This window comes from Podarcis muralis, chromosome 3 (genome assembly GCF_964188315.1).
Source record: "Podarcis muralis chromosome 3, rPodMur119.hap1.1, whole genome shotgun sequence".
NCBI classification, from domain to species: domain Eukaryota; kingdom Metazoa; phylum Chordata; class Lepidosauria; order Squamata; family Lacertidae; genus Podarcis; species Podarcis muralis.
In genome coordinates this window covers 59,487,672-59,507,461 of record NC_135657.1, presented here as the reverse complement: position 1 = coordinate 59,507,461, position 19,790 = coordinate 59,487,672, and the positions used below count along the sequence as shown (strand labels likewise).

Sequence of the window (19,790 nt, the reverse complement as noted above, 5' to 3'; positions counted from 1 at the left end):
ATGGCTTTAGGATTGCGCAGCATGTGTTAAAGCGTCTTCTCTCCCACCCCCCTCGTTCTCTGCAGACAGGAACAGATTTGTCATAATGAAATACAAACGGATTTGATTTCCACACATTCAAACGATCAGTAACTTTCACCCTGTGTGTTTTTGTGTGTTACGGGTGATGGAGATAAGACATTGTTTCCAACATAAAGAACTGGGCCGCTGAAGTGGTGTGTCTTACCTGGGAGTTAGACACATTGGACTCAAAGGGACAGTGTGTTGTTGCCAGAGTTTAAATCACCAGGACTTCGGGACTTCTTCTCCCAGAATTTGGGTTGTGTGGAGTGGAGACTGTCTTTCTTTCTTTCTTTCTTTCTTTCTTTCTTTCTTTCTTTCTTTCTTCTTTCTTTCTTTCTTTCTTTCTTTCTTTCTTTCTTTCTTTCTTTCTTTCTTTCTTTTCCTTCCTTCCTTCCTTCCTTCCTTCCTTCCTTCCTTCCTTCCTTCCTTCCTCCCTCTTCTACTTTTTTACTGTCAAAGGAGCAGTATCCCTGGCAGCGGGACCGGGGAGGCAGAGATGAAGCTGCAGCGGAGGTATCTCGATATCTCACTGTAGCAACTCAGGAGAGTGAAGTAAGTGAGCCAAGCACCACACCTGAGGTTAGTGAGGCCACTGGGGATATGAGCCACAAGGAAGCCAATCCAGTCGGGTGGGGGCAATGTCATGTTGCAATGAAAAGGAAGATGTAGTAGGGGGTTAATCGTACACTGAAAAGGGGCGGTGGGCAGCGTCACGCACAAAATCACACTTTACCAACTATGGAAGCGTCTGCATAGTGTTGTATATTCTTATACAATAAGGAAGCCATCCTGGAACCCCATGGCGAAAGATAGACAGACAGACAGACAGATAGATAGATGAAAAATAGATGATAGATAGGTGATAGCTATAGATAGATATAGATAGATAGATGGATACTTCTGTTTCTCCTTTGCTGCTATTTTTTATTGCTACTTGTTGGCCTTTCCCTGGTTTTGCGCTGACCTTTGGTTTTAAGCCAATAAGTTACTGAATTGAAGTGGTGCATTAATCGGCTGGCACTCTCTTCGAACAGCGCTGCTGCAGGGACGCAGCTCACGGAAATTCATACTTTACTGTTGGAGAACCGAGAGGCGGGAGCTTGCCTGAGGCCTCAGGACGCCTCTCGCCAGGGTCCCGCAGAGTCCCCCCTCCTTCCTCCTCCTTTGAGCAAACTCCCCTTGCCCGGGGATGCTGCTCTCCTTAGAGAAAAGCTACACACCCAACCTCAACTAACGCCTCTTCATTCCATCCCGTGATCATTGACTTATCATAATCAGAGGGACTGGAAGAGTTCAAAGACTTCGAACCATTTCGAACCTATAATCGTTGCTAGATTTTAACACCCAACTTAATGGGTCCCCACGGAGCTCTGGGTCGTAGGAAGCCCTCCTTTGTTATTCCCTCGGCGCTCGCACACCCGCTGCCTTCCTTCCAGACGTTGCTGAACTAGACCTCCCCTCCTCAGCCTGCATGGCTCACAGGCTTGCTGGGATTTCTAGTTCGTCTATATCTGGAGGGAGCCCGGCTGGCGAAGGCTGTCCCAACAGATCCCTTTGGGATCTGTTTCGTGGGCACGAAAGATCCCTTTCGTGCCCATCTGGAATTGGGGAGCTGGCTGTTGATGAAAGTGTCCTGAGAGACGCGCGCTTCCTTATTGACTCGTCTGGGAGTCCCGGGAGAGCCGAAGCCACGCGCTGGGCGGCGGGATCCTCCGGCCTGGACGGCTGCCAGGCTGGATCTCCCTTTTCCTGCCTGCCCCTCTCCCTCCCTCTCCGGCTCGCTCCCTCTGGGCGGGGGATAGCCGCCCCTGGAGCTCTCCGCTCGGGCAGGAGCGCATTTCCCCTCCAGGATGATCGCGACGCGCCTCCCCGGACGGTCGCCGCGGAGCAGCAGGCAGGCGCCTGGATGGGGCCCCCCAACAATGCCACGCCAGGGCTGCGGCTGGTGCGTATCTCGCGTCTCCTCTTGTCCTACCTGCTTCCGAGGTTTCACTTCCAGGGGCGGAAGGGGAAAGGGAAGGAGCCCGGGGAGGGAAGCTGGACCCGGCGGCCTCCGCCCGACAGAGAGCAAAGAGGGCTCAGGAGAGTTTGCTGTGAGGTCCTGTGTGAGCTGAGGCCTCGATGGAGGGGGGGAAGACCAAGATCCGAGCAGGGTCAATGTAGCTAAGGGAGCTAAGGCGACGTTTATTATTTATTTGTTTATTTATACCCTGCCCATCTGGCTGGGTTTCCCCAGCCACTCCTGGCAGCTCCCAACAGAATAATAATAATAATAATAATAATAATAATAATAATAATAATAAATAGTAATAAAGGAACAAAACACTACACATTAAAAACTTCCCTAAATCATGGCAAGTCACAGAGGGCTGGGGGAATTGCTTTCCCTGTTGCTGGATATTCGTTTCAAACTACAATCCTGACGTTACTAATCTTTCATATGATAAGTTGCCTGTAATGGGGTGGGGAGGAAGCTAATACATTTAATATTAATAATAACAATTCAATACTACTACTACTACCACCAATACTAGCTGAGACGTTTTCATCCTCAAATTTAATTTTACCCAGAATGTGTTGCAAGGCAAATGTAGTTTCTGGAGGCTTTGTTTCTTTTGTCTTCTGGAGAGCTTCCAAATGAGTCTGTCTGCTCAGCCAGCATTTGCCAGTGCACATGGGGTGCTTTCAGGAACAGTGCGGGTGGCAGCAGCCCAAAATAAAGTCTGCTTGAAAATTAAATAATGACTCTCCCGGGCTATCACTGCACTAGCTCCTGCTGTTTCTGCTATGTTACATTAACGGTGGGCAAAGCAGGCATCTGGACAGGCCCTAGGAGCCAAGCCAGGAGGGTCATGTGTTTCTAGCACAACAAGGGGATTCCGTGGCCAGTTGCACGTTCTCCATGCTATTGTGTTGCCGGCTGCTAGTTTATGGGGTTTGGGTGAAGGTTTTTGCTGACAACGTTCAGTGGGGATTATTGGGCAGGCCACATGTACACAGCCTTTGTTTGGGCCTTTTCTTCTCCCTCCCTGAAAGTGTAAGGTTAATTGGGGCCCCAGAGATAAAAAAAAAATTATAATTGTGCAGTGACAAGAGTTTTTCATAGGAAAGGTCAGGAGAGAGTAATAGCATCAGAATGAGCCTGAGGACAGCAAATTGGCAATGAGGCGTAGGGATTATACCACAATTGCACTAGGAGAACATCTTACAAGACATGTCTTTAAATTACATCAAGAACTTCTATGAAGGATGTGTAAGTATGGATGGGATAAGAAGTGCTAGAGAAAGAATAAGAATCTCATTATGAGGACAGGTTTTCAGGGTTGGTCGCAAACCATTTATGAACTACAGAGGTTCAAAACAACATCCCCAGCATACAAAATGGCATTTTTCTTCAGAGAAAGCATGTTTTAGTACTAGCATTTTCCTCTTGTTCTGCAGCAAGTCTTACAAATGCTGCATATAAGCTGACATTACTTTTAAGACTAAATAAGAGTTGATTTTAATGATACCATTGTATTTGTTGCATCGGTAAGTGATCAGAACTGTATGTGAAACACTGTATGGGAACCTGTATGGCTGGTCTGTATGTGTGGAACAGCTAGATGTATGAAGGTTGCCAGTTTCTGAAGTTGCATACTGGAATTAGAAATTGATGGATCTGGAGTACATAGGTATTGTCCCTGGAGTGATGAGTCACAGGTTACTGGAGGGGGAGGGGAAGCTTTATAAAATAATCCCTTAGATGAAATCTCTGTGAAGGGAGCCTTCTATAGCATGGCCGTACGTGTGTTGGCCAGGGTCCAAAAAAAGCCTCCCAATAGGCATCTGATGCAGTCAGAGAGGGACTGTGATTGGAAGAGAAAATCAGTTGACATTTACTGTAAAAGGGGCTCTTCAGACCTCACCTCTTATGTGGAAATGCCCCCTTCAAATCAATGCTGGCCTTAGATTGACTTGAGTCAATGAAACTGACAGTGTGTTTACTCACTGACTCAGTTATCCAGTACAACACAGCTTTCAGATTAGTGTTTGGTGAAGGGTGTACAGAAAGTGTCTGCAATTCTGAACAAAATATATTATATAGATATACATTATTAAGATACATCTTGACTACTACTAATGCTTTTGATTCCTCCCTGCTCCCCATTCTTTCCTACTTAACCTCCATGTGATTCTTTACAGCTTAGGCCTCCAACAGTGGTCGGTCAATTCCACACACTCTTCTTTGGCTCAGTCCGAATGTTTTTCCTTGGTGTTTTGGGTTTTGCTGTCTACGGCAATGAAGCCTTACACTTCAGCTGTGAGCCAGACAAGAGGGACATTAATCTATTCTGTTACAACCAATTCAGACCTATAACCCCACCGGTAAGTCTTCTTTTCTCTTGTAAAAGGTAGGGTGTAGCCTATGACAGTAGTCAAAATGTCCCTGAAAGATTTAAGGGCACCGAATGAAGTTGTAAGCTGAGATGGCAGCATTTTGAGCAGTGCTACTTCAGACTGCAGGCAGGCAATTGAGAGCATAAGTGATGACATGCCATACCAGCATAAAGGGCTATCCAGTCCAACTTCCTGTTCTCAGAATGGCCAATCAGAATGCCCACAAGCAGAACATGAATGCAAGAGCAGTTTTCCATTTGTGATCACCAGCAACTGGTATTCAGAGGCATATTGCCTTCAGCATTGGAGCCACTGACGGCCTTACCATCTACACATTTGTCTTAAGTCTCTTTTAAATCTGTCCAACTTTGTGGCCATCACTGCATCTGGGGGTAGAAAATTCCATAGTTTAACCATATGCTGTGTTTTGTCTGTCCTGAAATTCTCAACTTTCATTGCATTTTCTGAATGCTCCTGAGTAGGAAGAATGGGAATGAGCAGGGGTACACACCAGTTATGTCTGCTCAAACTGACCCTTTCCTTGCACTGTTCTCTACATCTTAGCTCAGATGTTTACATATGCTCTGTTAGAGGCAGATTTAGGGCAGTACAAGTGCGGGAGCACTGGACACACAGCCGAAAAGGACGCCTTCTCAAGGAGACTGATCAGCACTTCCCTGGCTTGGGAAAGGAGGAGTGCAGGCTCTGACAGGGTCCTAGAGTCCTCCTGCCTCCTTCCCAAAGCTGGGCATGTGCTTGTTGTTAGTATAATACCATCCATGTGCACTGCGCTTTCCAAAATCGGAAGACAAATCCATGCTCCAAAGAGCTTACAATCAAGAAAACAACACAAAAGAAGCTAAGGGACATAGGAGCTGCCTTATACTAAATCAGAAAATTGGTCTACCTAGCTCAGTATTGTTGACATTGACTGGCAGAGACCTTCCAGTGTTTCAAGCAGCGAATCTTCCCCAGCCCTTCCTGGACATGCCAGGAATTGAAACTTTGAGGCAGGCATAGGCAAACTTGGCCCTCCAGATGTTTTGGGACTACAACTCTCATCATCCCTAGCTAACAGGACCAGTGGTCAGGGATGATGGGAGTTGTAGTCCCAAAACATCTGGAGGGCCGAGTTTGCCTATGCCTGCTTTGAGACATTCACTCTGCCTCAAATGAAGGTCTCTGAAATGGAGGCAAAGCCAAGCATGGAAAAGTAAATTAATGGAAGAAACTGGTATATGAAAGCAACAATAAAGTATTTATACAAACAAAACCAATCATGCAAGTGCTAAAATATACTGCATTAAAACTGACTCACAGAGCAACCCACCACTATGCCAGCACATCTGCCATATTCTGTAGCCTCTCAGTTGCCTTATCATGAATATAGGGTTGTGCCCTTAGTTTTTAGGAAGCTTAACAGTGACTCTTTAATGAGAAGGTGTGGTGGTGACTTATCAGCCACTACCAATGTTCCCAGCAACATGAGGTCCCCGGAGACCATAGGGTGTGTTATTTGGTACACACTTCATTCCATAGGCAACAGAAGTGGTTCAAAAAGTATTGCCAGCTGTCCTTGCCTGAATTAAATATCTGCCCCAGAACATGACACAGAATCTTATGCAACACATGGAAGTTTCCAAAGGTAGAAAGTCAGAAAACTAACAATTTCCTTTTGGGTTTTATCATTAAATTGATAAACATCAAATACTAATGAACCAGTTGAAAGGAAAAAGTTAATGAACTGTGAAGCTAAACTTTGAAGCAAAGGATAACAGTGATTTTTCATATGAATGCTATTTTTAAAGTAGTATTTTAAGATTATCAATGTCCTCTGATAAACAAAAGCAGTCACAAGACATTCTGGTTGATGTCTGTTATCAGGTAACACAATATAGTGATAAATGATTTGACAGCCAAGTTTCTGCTACACTTTAGGTATTCTGGGCTTTACAGCTAGTGACCGTACTGGTACCAGGAGCCATTTTCCACCTTTATGCTGCATGTAAAAGCATCACTCAGGAAGATATCCTCCAAAGACCTGCCTACACCGTTTTTTATATTCTTTCTGTTCTGTTAAGGATCATCCTTGAAGTTGTGGCTTTTTGGCTTCAGAGTCAGCTCTTTGGTTTCCAAGTGAATCCACTCTACAGATGTGATGCAGGAGCCCTTGATAAAAAGTTTAATATTACCAGATGCATGGTACCAGAACACTTTGAAAAGACTATCTTCCTTATTGCTATGTACACATTTACTGTGATTACTATCATGTTGTGTATTGCAGAGATTTTTGAGATCTTGTGTAGAAGGTTGGGCTTCTTGAATAGTCAGTAACTTCAGTGTTATAATGAATTATATCTATTTGTTTCTCATAACATTTTTTGTACAAAGAGCAGAGTTATCCATTTGAAACAAAATTAACTTTCTTTAAATAACAAAGTCAAGTTGCATCTTAAAAATATGTTTTTAAGCAAACAGGGAATTCTTCTTTATGACTTTTTTTTACTCATAAAAGACGCCCCCATGTATAAGACGCTCCCTATTTTTGGGGACTCCGATTTAAGAAAATGGGGGGAGATGGCCCCCGTGTATAAGACCCCCCCCAAAAAATTTGGACATTATTTTTTAGGGGGGGGGAACCTAGTCTTATACACAGAAAAATATGGTGTATATATCACACAGAGAGTGAGAGACACAGAGAGAGAGAGTATGCAGCACCTTAACCCAGAAATAAACCCTGCTGGGCTTACTCCCTTGTCTAAGTCTGCAATCCTAAGAATACTTATCTGCAACAAAGTGTCATGGAACTCAGTAGGATTTGCTCCCAAGTAAACAGGTATAATATTGTGAGTGTGGATGTTTCGGACGTGGATGCATGTGGATGTAATGGTACCCTTAAGGTCTCCCCCTGGCAACCATGAAGCCTCTGAACTGCACCCCCTCCATATGCCCTCTTGGTCATGCGGTGGTGAGGAGGGTTACCCTTTTCCCCCTTGAAAAATCATAGAGCTGAAGGAGGAAGTTGGAAGAGTGCCACTCTTTCCCACTTCCCCTGAAAGCTCTAAGTGCTTTTAAAGGTTTAGATTCATTTGACTGGAAGTGGCCAGAGGGAGGGGCGTGCATGGGACCTACTCAAAAATCTAAATGTGCCCTGAAAGGGTTGGCAATCTGTGGCTTTGGATCACACAGTGAAAATCAGACGTCTATAACCTGACTGATTCTGGAAAGGCAAAGTAGAACACATTCTTTCATAGGGTTTAAGGCAAATTAGTGAGGGGGGAAATCTATTTAAAATATATGAAATCTATATTAGTTAACATCCTGTGTTTTCTACAATTAAGGGAAAATCCCATGTTTTGCATGTGACCATTTAAGCTGGGGTGGCCACAGTGACCCATGGTCAGTCTTCTGGGGACTGCATGCAAAAAAGAGAGTGACCAAAGTGTAAAAGTGGATGTGGCCAATTTTTAGGAGATATTTTGGAGGTCTCGGGAAAGGGTCACAAAAAGCTTCTGACAATAAAGTATCAAAGCAGAGCACCTGTGGAATTGGTCAGTAAAAAACTAAATTAAAATATTTTTAGTGGGAAATTGTGAGGCCTTGGGAGCCCTAAAACTTTTAGCAACACAGTACCCCAGAGAGTGACCTAGGCAAACAGTCAGTAAAAATAAAACTAATTAGTACAGGCCAGGGAGGGGGTCATGAAAATTTTTGGCATCATGGTAACCCAGGGGAGCAGTCAAAAACTTTTTTTGTTAACCCCCAAGTCAAACGAACTAACAATTAATACTCATAAAGACAGAACAATAAACAAACCAGAAACATTTTGTGTTGCTCTAACCATCAGTGATGAATATTGAGACTTCACTGTATAATAATTGCTTTAATTATGTGTTGTTTCTGTACAAAGTAATTTTATCTGCGCTATTTACCTCTTGTAATGTGCCTTTAAAACCACAATTCTGAGACAGATCGCTAACCTTATTCAATTTTCCATGCCTTAACACTTGCTTAACTTTAATATAAGACTCTGATAAATGTTCTCCACTCCAAATGTTTTATATTCCTTGCTTGTATACTAACTTGCCAGAGATATTTTATGCACACAAAATTATCTATGGTGGGGAGAAAGAGACCTTATGCAGTATTTCCTGCAATTTTAGATAAGCAGAAATAATGGCATAGCACCCGTTTGTGTTTTATATCAGCATAGGTTATCAACTTGATGGACAGAGCAATGTAATACTGTCATGCCAATTGTTCTAGTTTCAAATAAGGTTAAACACCTCTGCTACATGTGACCTTGGGCAATTCACTGGACATGCTAATTTTCCATTCTGTTTCTTGATTTATTACTGTCATCAAGAGTTTTTGAAGTGTTCACAGAGAAGGGTTGCTACTTACAATACTGAGAGCCACAGAATTCTCAAGCAAAAGCCTTTGGGCCTTACCTGAATACAGTTCAGCAGTAATTAAGGAATTTTTTTAATCACCTGCAAAGTAAATAATCTCAAAATGATTCTTTTATGGGCCAAATGTTAAATTTAGGGCCTTTCTGTGTGGTCGCAAAAAGCATCTCGCAAATTCATTGTGTCCTGTGTGTGGTATTCCTACAAGCCTAATCCATGTATAAAAGGTAAAGGTAAAGGTACCCCTGCCCGTACGGGCCAGTCTTGCCAGACTCTAGGGTTGTGCGCTCATCTCACTCTAGAGGCCGGGGGCCAGCGCTGTCCGCAGACACTTCCGGGTCACGTGGCCAGCGTGACGAAGCTGCTCTGGCGAGCCAGAGCCGCACACGGAAACGCCGTTTACCTTCCCGCTAGAAAGCGGTCCCTATTTATCTACTTGCACTTAAGGGTGCTTTCGAACTGCTAGGTTGGCAGGCGCTGGGACCGAGCGACGGGTGCGCACCCCGCCACGGGGATTCGAACCGCCGACCTTCTGATCGGCAAGTCCTAGGCGCTGAGGCTTTTACCCATAGCGCCACCCGCGTCCCTAATCCATGTATACTAAGTGCAATTATTGCCACAAACTGGAGGGCGCATCACAGATAGCACTTGTAAGATTTGCCATCTAATATGGAATTTACAGAATAAGCGAAGTTCAGTCTTCAAGTCACCTTGAATTAAAGAGGGACCATGGCTGAAATATGTTACATTGCAGACTAAAAAAATAACCATGATATACAATGTAATTTGTTCCGCCCCCGCCCCCTTTTCCTACAAATAGACAGCAAAGCACGGAAGAAATCTGAGGACAAACCAAAAAATTGCCACGCTCAGCTGTACCCATGCACAACCTGGATACAACCAGGTCAGTTGTGCATCATCTGGCAGTCAGTGTTCAACTTAAGAATACATCCATAGCTTTAAGCCAAATGCACAACCTTCCTTGAATGAGGCACTTGCATGCTTGCTCTAAGTGCATCTTCAGCATGAGATGTAACTCTCACGTCTTCCAGCCCCTGTTGTATCTTCTGCTTGTTCAGTTATCAATTCTAAGCTTCTCCATGTGCAGCTCTGCTTCTGATTTCAGGTTTTTTTAATGCAGTGTTCATAGAACAAAGTGCATGCACACAGGAGCTATGAACAATATGCAGTCACCTTCCCAGTATCTGCACTACCATGGTGTCTTTCTATAAGCCAACAGACAAACAATTTAAAAAATATTTACAGGGAGTGTAAAAGGTAGTCATTGGTTTGAATAGCAAGCAAGATAGGCAGTGGTTGGAAGGATGGTAGCAGAGAAAGCTGGACTTGATAGCATCTCCAAATCCCACACACATGGCGTAGGGCAGTGATGGCCAAATTTGGCCCGCCAGCTGTTTTGGAACTACAATTCCCATCATCCCTGACCACTGGTCCTGTTAGCTAGGGGTGATGGAAGTTGTAGTCCCAAAACAGCTGGAGGGCCACGTTTGCCCATCACTGGTATAGCAGGTCCATGTCCTCTTTACAATCTAGGTACATAACTTAGAATTTAAAATAAAAGATAGGAAAGGGACTTTAAAAGAAAGGGATTTGAAAGTGATTTTGCAAAACTCAGGGAAAATTCCCAGAAGTTATTATCAGTAGCTGAAACATTATTTATACAAAGGGCTCAGAGTAGCACTTTTTCCAAACCCTATAGGTTAGATTATGAGAAAGATTATGATATGCCCGAAGGCATGCAATGAACTTCAGAGACAAGTGGGGATTTGAACACGAGTTTCAAGCTGCTGCCCCATACTGGCTCCTATCTGACATCTGAATAATCTGTAAGGGTAACCCTTTAATCCACAATTACAAAATCAGCTCCACTGTTTTTAGTTGGTACAAAAGGAGTGCAAGATTGATATCTAGTGATCTTTCCTGTATAGATAAAAATATAGCCTTTGTGATCCTATGTTCTAATTCAGTTTATACTATAGTTGAATATTTTGTGTTTCTACATGGATAGGAGTCACATTTTATGCAAGTACCATGTTAAGAAAATTAGGCTTAGAATAATAAAAATGTAGAGTTGGAAGAAATCCTGTGGATCCTCTAGTCCAACCCCCATCAATGCAGGAGTCTCAACATGTGGTTCTCCCATCTAATTTGAAACCATACTGGGCTCTGCTTAGGTTTGCAAATGTGGCAGCAGTTTTATTGCTGCACCACAGGGATGGTTTGTCAACTCTTTTAAAACCAGCTTGATCTGAAGACATGAACAGGGGTAATGCTATGAAAAGCACCAGTGGGTAATTTCTCCAGAGTGACAGGAACTGGACAGCTGTTGTTTCTGGATTATCTGACAATCCTACTTTAAATGGTTTGATGTATTTTGTTCAATTGCTATGTGTGTATTATTGTATCATATATCCATCCATGTTTGTACGTATACACAAAAGCTGCTTTATTTTCAATTTAATGTATGATCTCAGGTACAATAAAACTTTTTATGCATAACAGTATGGTGCGAGTGAATATATTAAATGAAATCTATTCCTGGACTGCATATTCCAGTGAAAATAAGAATGTGAAGTATGAGAATGTCAAAATCCATCCTGATTTCTGCACATGGTTGAAAAAGTTGCATAAAAAGCAGCATGTGTGCTTTCACAGAGGCACAGTAGCCCTGCAAAACCAAACAACCAAAAGCCACAGGAGTTTAATGGTGGAAAAGAAAATGTAAGAAGTGCTTTAAAGCAGCTTTTCTTTCTTTTTTGCTTTGTAGTGCTGCCATTTTTCTCCTGGCAGAGATTCTGCCAGAAAAAGGTGTATGATGGGCAGGTTTTCAGTAGGTAAAAAGTTTATCATTCCTGCATAGAATAACTACACCAGCTGAATTTCTGCCAGTCCATCAGAAAAAGGTGGTCAACTCTGACAACGTGCTCCACTCTTGGGTGGCATTTCTCATGGTTACCCTCCCACCTGCTGCAATCCAACTGCATTGCAGCAGTCTTGTCATCTTCACCCCTTTACACTTATTATTATCTAACATTTGTAATAAAGTGTCCAACATTTGCTGAGTGCTGTACATCTTTTAAAAGATAAGACAGTCCCCACCCCCAGGCTCCTACTCGAATATGGTACAAAAGGAAAAAGAAGAAGGGAAGAAGAAAGAGGAAAACAGGCATTGCAGCAGCTGCTTCTTTACTAGCCAATACTTGGGCCAAGTTGGTCTATCCCAGGAGTCAGCAAACTTTTTCAGCAGGGGGCCAGTTCACTGTCCCTCAGACCTTGTGGGGGGCTGGACTATATTTTCAGGGGGGGGGGGAGAGAACAGATTCCTATGCCCCACAAATAACTCAGAGATGCATTTTAAATAAAATGACTCATTCTACTCATGTAAAAACACGCTGATTCCTGGACCACCTGTGGGCTGGATTTAGAAGGCAATTGGGCCGGATCCGGCCCCCGGGCCTTAGTTTGCCTACCCATGATCTATCCCATGCCTTGATGTTCTTCCTGGGAGGCAGGCAGTGCAGCCTTGTAAAGGCCCCTGGTGTCCTGGCTCATGGCAGAGCCCCGAATGAGCATTAGCACTATTTCTCCTGTGAGCATCTGTTAGCAACCCAAACAACTGATGGGTAGGATGGAGGGGTGCCCATTAGCTCGCATGGCTTTAAAAGGCCAGCAAAATAACAGAAGCTGTCTTATACAGAGTCAAACTCTTGGTTCATCTAGATCAGTATTGTCTACACAGCGACTGGAAGTGGCTCTCCAGGATTTCAGACAGGAGTCTCTCCCAACCCTACCTGGAGATTGAACCTGGGACCAACATTTTGTTTGCAAGGCAGACCCTCTGCCACTGGGTTATGGCCCTTCCCCAGATCTGATCCACCAAGTTCCCCACTTATGCAAGTAGTTAAAGGGGCAAGTTTATTGGATAAATTTTCCTTTAGATGAGCGCACATTTAGAGACTTATGGTATTTTGGAAACATTTATGTACAAAATACATAGAGAAAGCATAAATGCAAGCAAAGAAAGACATCTTGAAGGCAGATGATCCTGAGAGGGGGGCAGTAACACACCCACACCCCAGTGCTTCATGTGCACACCTTTGAGGGAAATAATGTTTTTTCAAATGTGCTTCAAAGGCATAGTGTGTGCGTGCCCATTAAGCAAATGTGCTTGTTGGAATGGGCTTAGCCATTTACAGTCGCGGTGTTGGGATTCAGTCGTGCCTTTGGCAGAAATTTCAGGCAGTAAGTAAACTGCTGAGAAGACATCTGGGCATTAAGCGATATATGACTTCAGAGTTACAGCTTTCCCCACTGCTGTATCTCAAGAACAGGGAAAAAGCTGTGCCTGTCACGAATTTTAACGTGCCCTGGAGCCTCTCCCATAACATAGGGTGTTTTTCAAGATGAGAACGCGAAGGAAACCTGGCAGTTACCTCTATATCGCGTCTTTAAAACAATCAGGTATTTAAAAAATATGTCAGCGAGAGAATTTAAGCCGTCCCTCTTCCGCCGCACTTTCTCTTCTGATGGCATTGAACGTAATCATCCAAAGCGCTGCAACAAAAAAGCAGCGTAAGCGCCTCTTTAGACTTTCACGTTCCTTCTTCCGTCTTCTCGACCCCGCAAATGGTGACTCGTCAAGCGCCAAAGGCGAACCGGAAGTTTCTCCAGAAGCTCCGCCTGCAGCCCCTTTGCTTTGCTTCAGCTCGCCCGCTCGCGAGATGTCGCTGCAGCCACGCCGCGGCTCTCGCGTTGTTCCGCCCCAGTCCGCATGCGCGAAGCGGGTCCGGGCCCGCTCCTTGTGTCGCCGCGACCGGAAGCGGAACTGACTGGGCTTTACAAAGGTTGATTAGTAGTAACGGCGGCGGCGGCTGCGCCGGTGTTTTCGCTAAGCGAGCTACCTGCTTTGGGTTGAGTCCACAGCGCTATGGCGGCCTCGGGCCTCCCGCCGCTCCCCCCGCAGTTCAAGCCCATCCAGCACTTCCTGAGAACCGCGCAGGAGCTCGACAAGCGGGAGCCTGTGGTGGCCTATTATTGTAAGTGGAGGGGCCTCAAACGGCCCTGTGGGGCCCCGCCCACTTCGAACCTCGCAGCCTCTGCGGGAGGGGCCTGGGGGGGAGTCACACCCCTCGCCTCCGCCTTGTCACGTGGCAGCCACCCCGCCCATCCTGTCTATATGCGCGTGCTCATGGGGGACCTGCTGTCACGGGGGGGGGGGGGGGTTGAGCACCGCGAAGTCCTGAGTGAAGAAGCTTCTGGTTCAAGGTCCACCCACAATTCACAACCCCAGACAAGCCTCCAGTGTCCCAGCTGCATTGCCGGGTTTACATACTGTATAAGCTAAACAAGCTATAGCTTAGGGCCCCACTCTCTTGGGGGGGGGGGGCAAATTATTTCATGTTATAGCAAGTTTCTAGAGACTAGATGATGAGGCTCTGTAAATTGTGTTTCTAAAGGAACTTTTGTTATTGCCAAACGCCAATGTGTTTGCATTATCAAGTTTGTTTTGAATCAAAAATCATTTTAAGTTGTTGTTTAGTCGTTTAGTCGTGTCCAACTCTTCGTGACCCCATGGACCAGAGCACGCCAGGCACTTCTGTCTTCCACTGCCTCTCGCATTTTAAGTTAGAACTTAATAATTATTTCACTATTAATATACTTCTTAATTGTATTTCACTATTAATATATTTCTTCTTAATTGTATTTCAGTTCAACAGTTACTTTGATAAAATACATATTTTATACATTTGTGCAAATGGCTTTAAATACCTATTAGGTCCATAAATTACTATATAGCATATATTCAACTAAAAAAAAAAAAAAAAGCGACAATTTGTTGTTGACAAAGGACAGCTGGGCATAAAAAGGGCCCCATTACCTTCAGTAGCTTAGGGCTTCATCAAACCTAAATCCGGTCCTGGGTGGGAATCAACAGTTGTCTTTCTTCCTCCCCTCCCTTTCAGGGCTGGTGCAGATTTCTTTGGGACACACACACTTTGAACACTCTTAAAGCGCCATACAAGTGTTAAAACGCAAAGTGGTTGTGTGCTTCTCATTGTGTGTTTGTGAGTACAGTCGTACCTTAGTTGTCCAGCCATTTGAAAACCAAGGTGCGGTTTCCGATTGGCTGCCGGAGCTTTATTCACTCAGGCCTTTCGTAACTAAGCTGTGCCTTTGTGGTAGTGCTCAAAAAGGACTTCTCCTTTTTATTGTGTCATTAGATAAGAATAGTAGAGTTTTTGTGTGGTACACTGTTTTAAAATTGTCTGGGTTTTAATTGTTTTTGTGTATATTTTATCTTAAGTCACTTTGAGATTTTGTATAAAGCAACTAGCAAATGTAATAAATAATAATAATAAACAAGCATCTCAAATTGGGGCCGGAAGCATACTGGCAACTATTCTAGATCTTTTTAAAACTGCTTTAATGTGCATCTAGCCAGTGGTTCCTCTTTGTGTCCTTGCCACTGCATTCTGCACCAGTTTCCAGACATGTCTTCATGGGCAGCCCCATGTGGAGTGCATGGGCTACATGAGTACATGAACCAGGAAGTTATCTAGGATGTGAATAACTGTGGCCAGCCTTTCCTTGTCCAGGAACAGCTGGAGCTGGAGCCACCTATACCTCCAGTGACAGTACTGGAGCCAGGAGCACCCCCAAACCACACTTGATGAACCCAGGACACTGGGATGTCCTTTAGATCTCAACCTTTACACAAAAGTTTACTTTCTGGGCTTTTTCTTTGAAGATGTGAGTTTCTGAGGCTTTGTTTGATAATACCATAATCTGCATACTATCTCAGAGCCAAGATACTAAAAACTTCCTTTGTTTTTTGATAGTTGGCTGATTCTATTTTCAACTTCAATCCCCTCCCACCCACCCCATTTGCGCAACTGGAAAAATATGTTTGAGTGCCTTAGAGTTTAGCAGCTCCTTCTCTAACAGGTGTATCTGTTAGCATATATGTTATTTTTCCCCAAAATTGAGTACACACAGTACAGTCTTACATTGTTATAATACATTTCATGGTCTTAAAATAGTAAAGTAAGCTTTGCTTCAAGAAGAAAGCAAGTATTGCATATGCATTTTCTTTTACTGGGGAGGGGGGACTTGGCCTGGGAAAAAAATGAGTTCTTCTTTTCATTACTTCAAATTTTCTGGAAACTACATCTCTATCCCTGCCCAGCATTTCAGTACATTTTCTAAGATCAGCACATTCTTCATATTTCCACTTCTTTGGTATGTTGATAGACGTATACTTTGTTTTGAGTGGCTGCTCCAGAACTGTAGAATTGATTCCATTGCATACTTAACTATAGTTACACTGTTCTTCAAATTATATTTATAGTGGAATTCTTTATGTGTCTCCTTTGAAGTCGAGTTTGACAAGGATTATTCCCTTAAGTAGGTATGGGGTTGCAGTAGCTATAATGGTTAGGGCTGTATGGGAAAGGAGGTGGTATTGTGCTATGGTACTCATTGTGTTCAATGTTACATACTTTCCACTTTTTAATAGATTATATGAGAGTTCACTGTGCTAGGAAATTTTTCTAAAGCAAATTTTGTTCAGAACACTACATGATAGAAGAAAAATGAGCTGGTCACAGAAGGTGGAAATGTAAAAATACAATTTTCATACTAATCCATTATCCCTGTGACTTGATTAAGTGCTGTGCAGATTGATTTTTAGAGCTACTGAATTGATAACAATATATTTCCATTGTTTTATACTCAGGTCACAATTCATGTGATTAATTACTGTTGTTCAGAACTAGTGAAGTGGCTATCAGAAGATGAGCAAATAGAGAAAAGAGTGCCTTTACCCTGAAACCAGTTGTGCAAGTTTTTGCTGCTAGACAAGTGGGACTGAACTGGAGAACCAAGCAGCCTGAGTGGTGGTTGCTGGGAGGGGGCAATTATAGCCAAGCTTTGCCTTTTTCATAGCTACCACCCACCAAATCAACATTTTCATTGAGCAGCAACCCAAAGATCTTTTTCCTGCCTAGCTACTGCCACTTTAGACTCCATTATTCTGTGGCCACATTCACACTGTACGCTTAAAGCATTTTGATAGCAGTTTGTTAAGGGTGCAGAGAGTTGCTTGGAGACCCCCTATTTCCTCACAGAGCTGCAATTCTGAGAATGGTTTAATGATCAGTCCCTCTTCACAGGGAACTATGGGCAGTGGCGTAGCGTGGGGGGTGCAGGGGGTGCCGGCCGCACCGGGCGCAACATCTGGGGTTAGGGCAAATCCACGGGTTAGGGGGCGCAAATCCACAGGTTAGGGGGCGCAAATCCACAGGTTAGGGGGCGCAAATTACTTGCCTTGCCCCGGGTGCTGACAACCCACGCTACGCCGCTGACTATGGGAATTGTAGCTTTGTGATAAGTGTTTTCTGGAAAATCTTCAGTCAGAGCAATTTGCACAGGAAAATGTACCTTTTGGCCTTGGAAAATGTTATAATGTCCTAGATAGTGATCTAGCTTAGGATGCTTATTTTACTTAGTAAACATAGCTGTACTCCCTGACACTGCCAAGCTTGCCTTACATTATATTTGTAATTAGCATCCATTCATTGTTGCTAATGAAATTATTAAACTGCTGTTTTTTTCTGTGGAAAAATAAAGCACTTGGCTTAATGCAGGCATGTCCAAAGTGCATCTCGGGGGCCTAATCTGGACCGCCGGTCAGTTTAATCCGCCTCCTCAACAACTTCAATCCTAAAAAAAGGTCAATAATTTTGGCTGGCCCTTACGCGTGTTCACTTCATCAAATCTGGCTGTCTTAATGTAAGTGCTTAATGTAAGTGCTGCAAGAGCAGACCTTCTGATTTTTCGAGTGACTGTGTATCATTTTTCAGATCATGAGCCATTACTGTCAGTAGTTGTGGTTTGCCCTGTGCATTCTCTTGGCTTCCGCATGGAGAACAGAAGTTGTAGGTATGATGGAGAGCTGAAGATGGTTGCTTTTTGAAGTATAGTTAAATTCTGTCCGCCTTATCAATTAGAATGACTTGCAAAACTTCATTTATAGCAGCACATAAAACTCGTTTTTTTCAAATGTGTTGTAAAACAAGCTGCTGTATTCAGAGAACAGCATGTTCTTAGTTCATAGTTCATAGCTCGCAAACTGCATATGCAAGTTATTTGATGCAGTTTCAAACACTACCCTGTTCCTCAACAGCATATAATTAATTGGGGCCAGGGCAGACATTGGCAGACTGGTACCTACAGTCATAGAATGGTGGGGCATGAAGTGAATTCCAGTTTCTCTCAGAGATCATTGTGCCACCCTCCTTGCACTGCCTGTGAAAGGACAATTTGACCTCTTTGTGCCACATTTGCTCCACATTCTTTCAGTATATAGAGATGTGCAGGTCACCCAGAATAAGTGATGGTGAACTTCAGCCCTTGAATTAATTGCCAGGGAGATTAAAAAATTGTTGTTTAGTGCTTAATTAGATAAAGTAACAGGATATAGAGAAAACCCATTGTGCGCAGAAAGGGCTTGTGTTCACATATTGGGTAGGGGTGCTCATTGTTTGGGCGTCACTTGATCTCCATCCCTCAAGAATGTAGGGGGACGGATCCGGGAGAAACAAATGAAACCCCCTGTGAGTTTCAATGTACCCTGTGTCTTGAAGGCATTACATTTTGTTTCCTAGCCTCTGGAACTGACTCCAGTGATGTAGAGTGTGAATGTAGAAAGAGGCATTGTAATGGTCTGAAGTTACTGCATAACTTGTATTAGATGTTTTGGAGAGGGACATCCAGAAGGGAGATCGTCAGCAGGCGCTGTCATTTTTGGCAAATTTTTTGTGCAACGTAGTTTACCCTAAAAGTCAGTGTGGAGTTGATAAGTTGATGACTTCAGGTTTTAAGTTACAGTGAGTTGTGAAAATGTTTCTCTGCACCACCAACCCGGCAGGGCAGAAAATGCTCCAGGAACAAGTGTGCATCAGATTTGTTTCATTATTCATTACTTATGTTTATTCTCTAGAATAATGTTTGCTCATTTGGGAAATAAACTGTTCTAAGAACTTGTCAGCCAACTGTTAAAAGATAAAATCTATCCAGATTGTTGTGATTTCTCTCAGACTTTCTTTTAGTGTTCAGTGTGTGTAAACTCTTTAGCAGCAGTTGGAACAGCTTTCCACACGTAGGCAGTATCAGCACATTACTAAAGCAGCGATAGATCTTGAGATCTTAGTTCTTAAAAATCAAATTTTATGACATTGGCCAAACCTAGATTGCTTGCTAGGATCATGACTGCTACGCCACTTGTTCCAAAGCACTCCCAATATGAGGATTTCAGTGAAGGGTATGTTTTGGAAGCTGCAAATAGTTGTCAAAGCGAATCTGTGGCTAACATGTACTAATGTTAATAAATTCATTAAAAAATATTGCCATGACAAAACAAGGGTTTGACAATGTTTGTTGTATAACATTTCTTTTTAACCCGCTGGTCACTAATGCAGAGCATACTAGTTAAGATGTTTAATCTTGCCACTTCAGTGCTTGAGTAGCAAATTGAGATATATATTGTTTGCTTTTGAACATGCGCTTGCCAAGTGTTCATGTCTCTCGCAATATTGGAACACAGTCAAGTGAAACACAGTTGAATGACTAGATTGACAAACATTCTGTAACCTTTGTTTTAACATTAAATGAAGCCAAGAATGGTCTGAGAGCAAGCAAGCACAGTATATGCTGGCTATAAGATGATTATTATTATTATTATTATTATTATTATTATTATTATTATTATTTCCTAAGTAATAAGCATGTGTATTTTAAAGCTTTTTCCAATTTTCAGTGTTTTGATTTTGTACAATACTTTGTTTTGTATGCAAGCACTTCTTAATTGTTGGGTTGGTTTTTCCCCCAAAACAAAATCATGTTTTGTAACCATTACTT

General features: G+C 43.2%; 2 protein-coding genes across 3 annotated transcripts in view; both read left to right on the top strand.

The window, feature by feature from the left end:
• Positions 1 to 1,889: 1,889 nt before the first annotated feature.
• On the top strand, positions 1,890 to 11,372 carry GJE1 (gap junction protein epsilon 1). Its single transcript, XM_077925941.1, has 3 exons — positions 1,890 to 2,008; positions 4,249 to 4,431; positions 6,382 to 11,372. Exons 1-3 carry the CDS (start codon positions 1,970 to 1,972, stop codon positions 6,775 to 6,777), a joined length of 618 nt encoding a protein of 205 aa, XP_077782067.1. The 5' UTR covers positions 1,890 to 1,969; the 3' UTR covers positions 6,778 to 11,372.
• Positions 11,373 to 13,659: 2,287 nt separating this feature from the next.
• Positions 13,660 to 19,790, top strand: part of VTA1 (vesicle trafficking 1) — a 29,886-nt gene continuing 23,755 nt past the window's right edge. Inside the window, exon 1 of one of the 2 annotated variants that reach the window (XM_077925940.1) lies at positions 13,660 to 13,909. In XM_077925940.1, coding sequence (XP_077782066.1) covers positions 13,801 to 13,909 — 109 coding nt within the window. In that variant the 5' untranslated portion in view covers positions 13,660 to 13,800. The remainder of the gene's footprint in view (positions 13,910 to 19,790) is intronic. The other variant, XM_028723564.2, reaches the window with a different exon arrangement.

Bases quoted from the DNA above. Each gene is read 5' to 3' on its own strand.
- GJE1 (XM_077925941.1), top strand. From the start codon at position 1,970: ATGGGGCCCCCCAACAATGCCACGCCAGGGCTGCGGCTG. The intron at 2,009-4,248 runs GTGCGTATCTCG...GATTCTTTACAG, and splicing joins CCACGCCAGGGCTGCGGCTG to CTTAGGCCTCCAACAGTGGT. The intron at 4,432-6,381 runs GTAAGTCTTCTT...GCTACACTTTAG, and splicing joins TCAGACCTATAACCCCACCG to GTATTCTGGGCTTTACAGCT.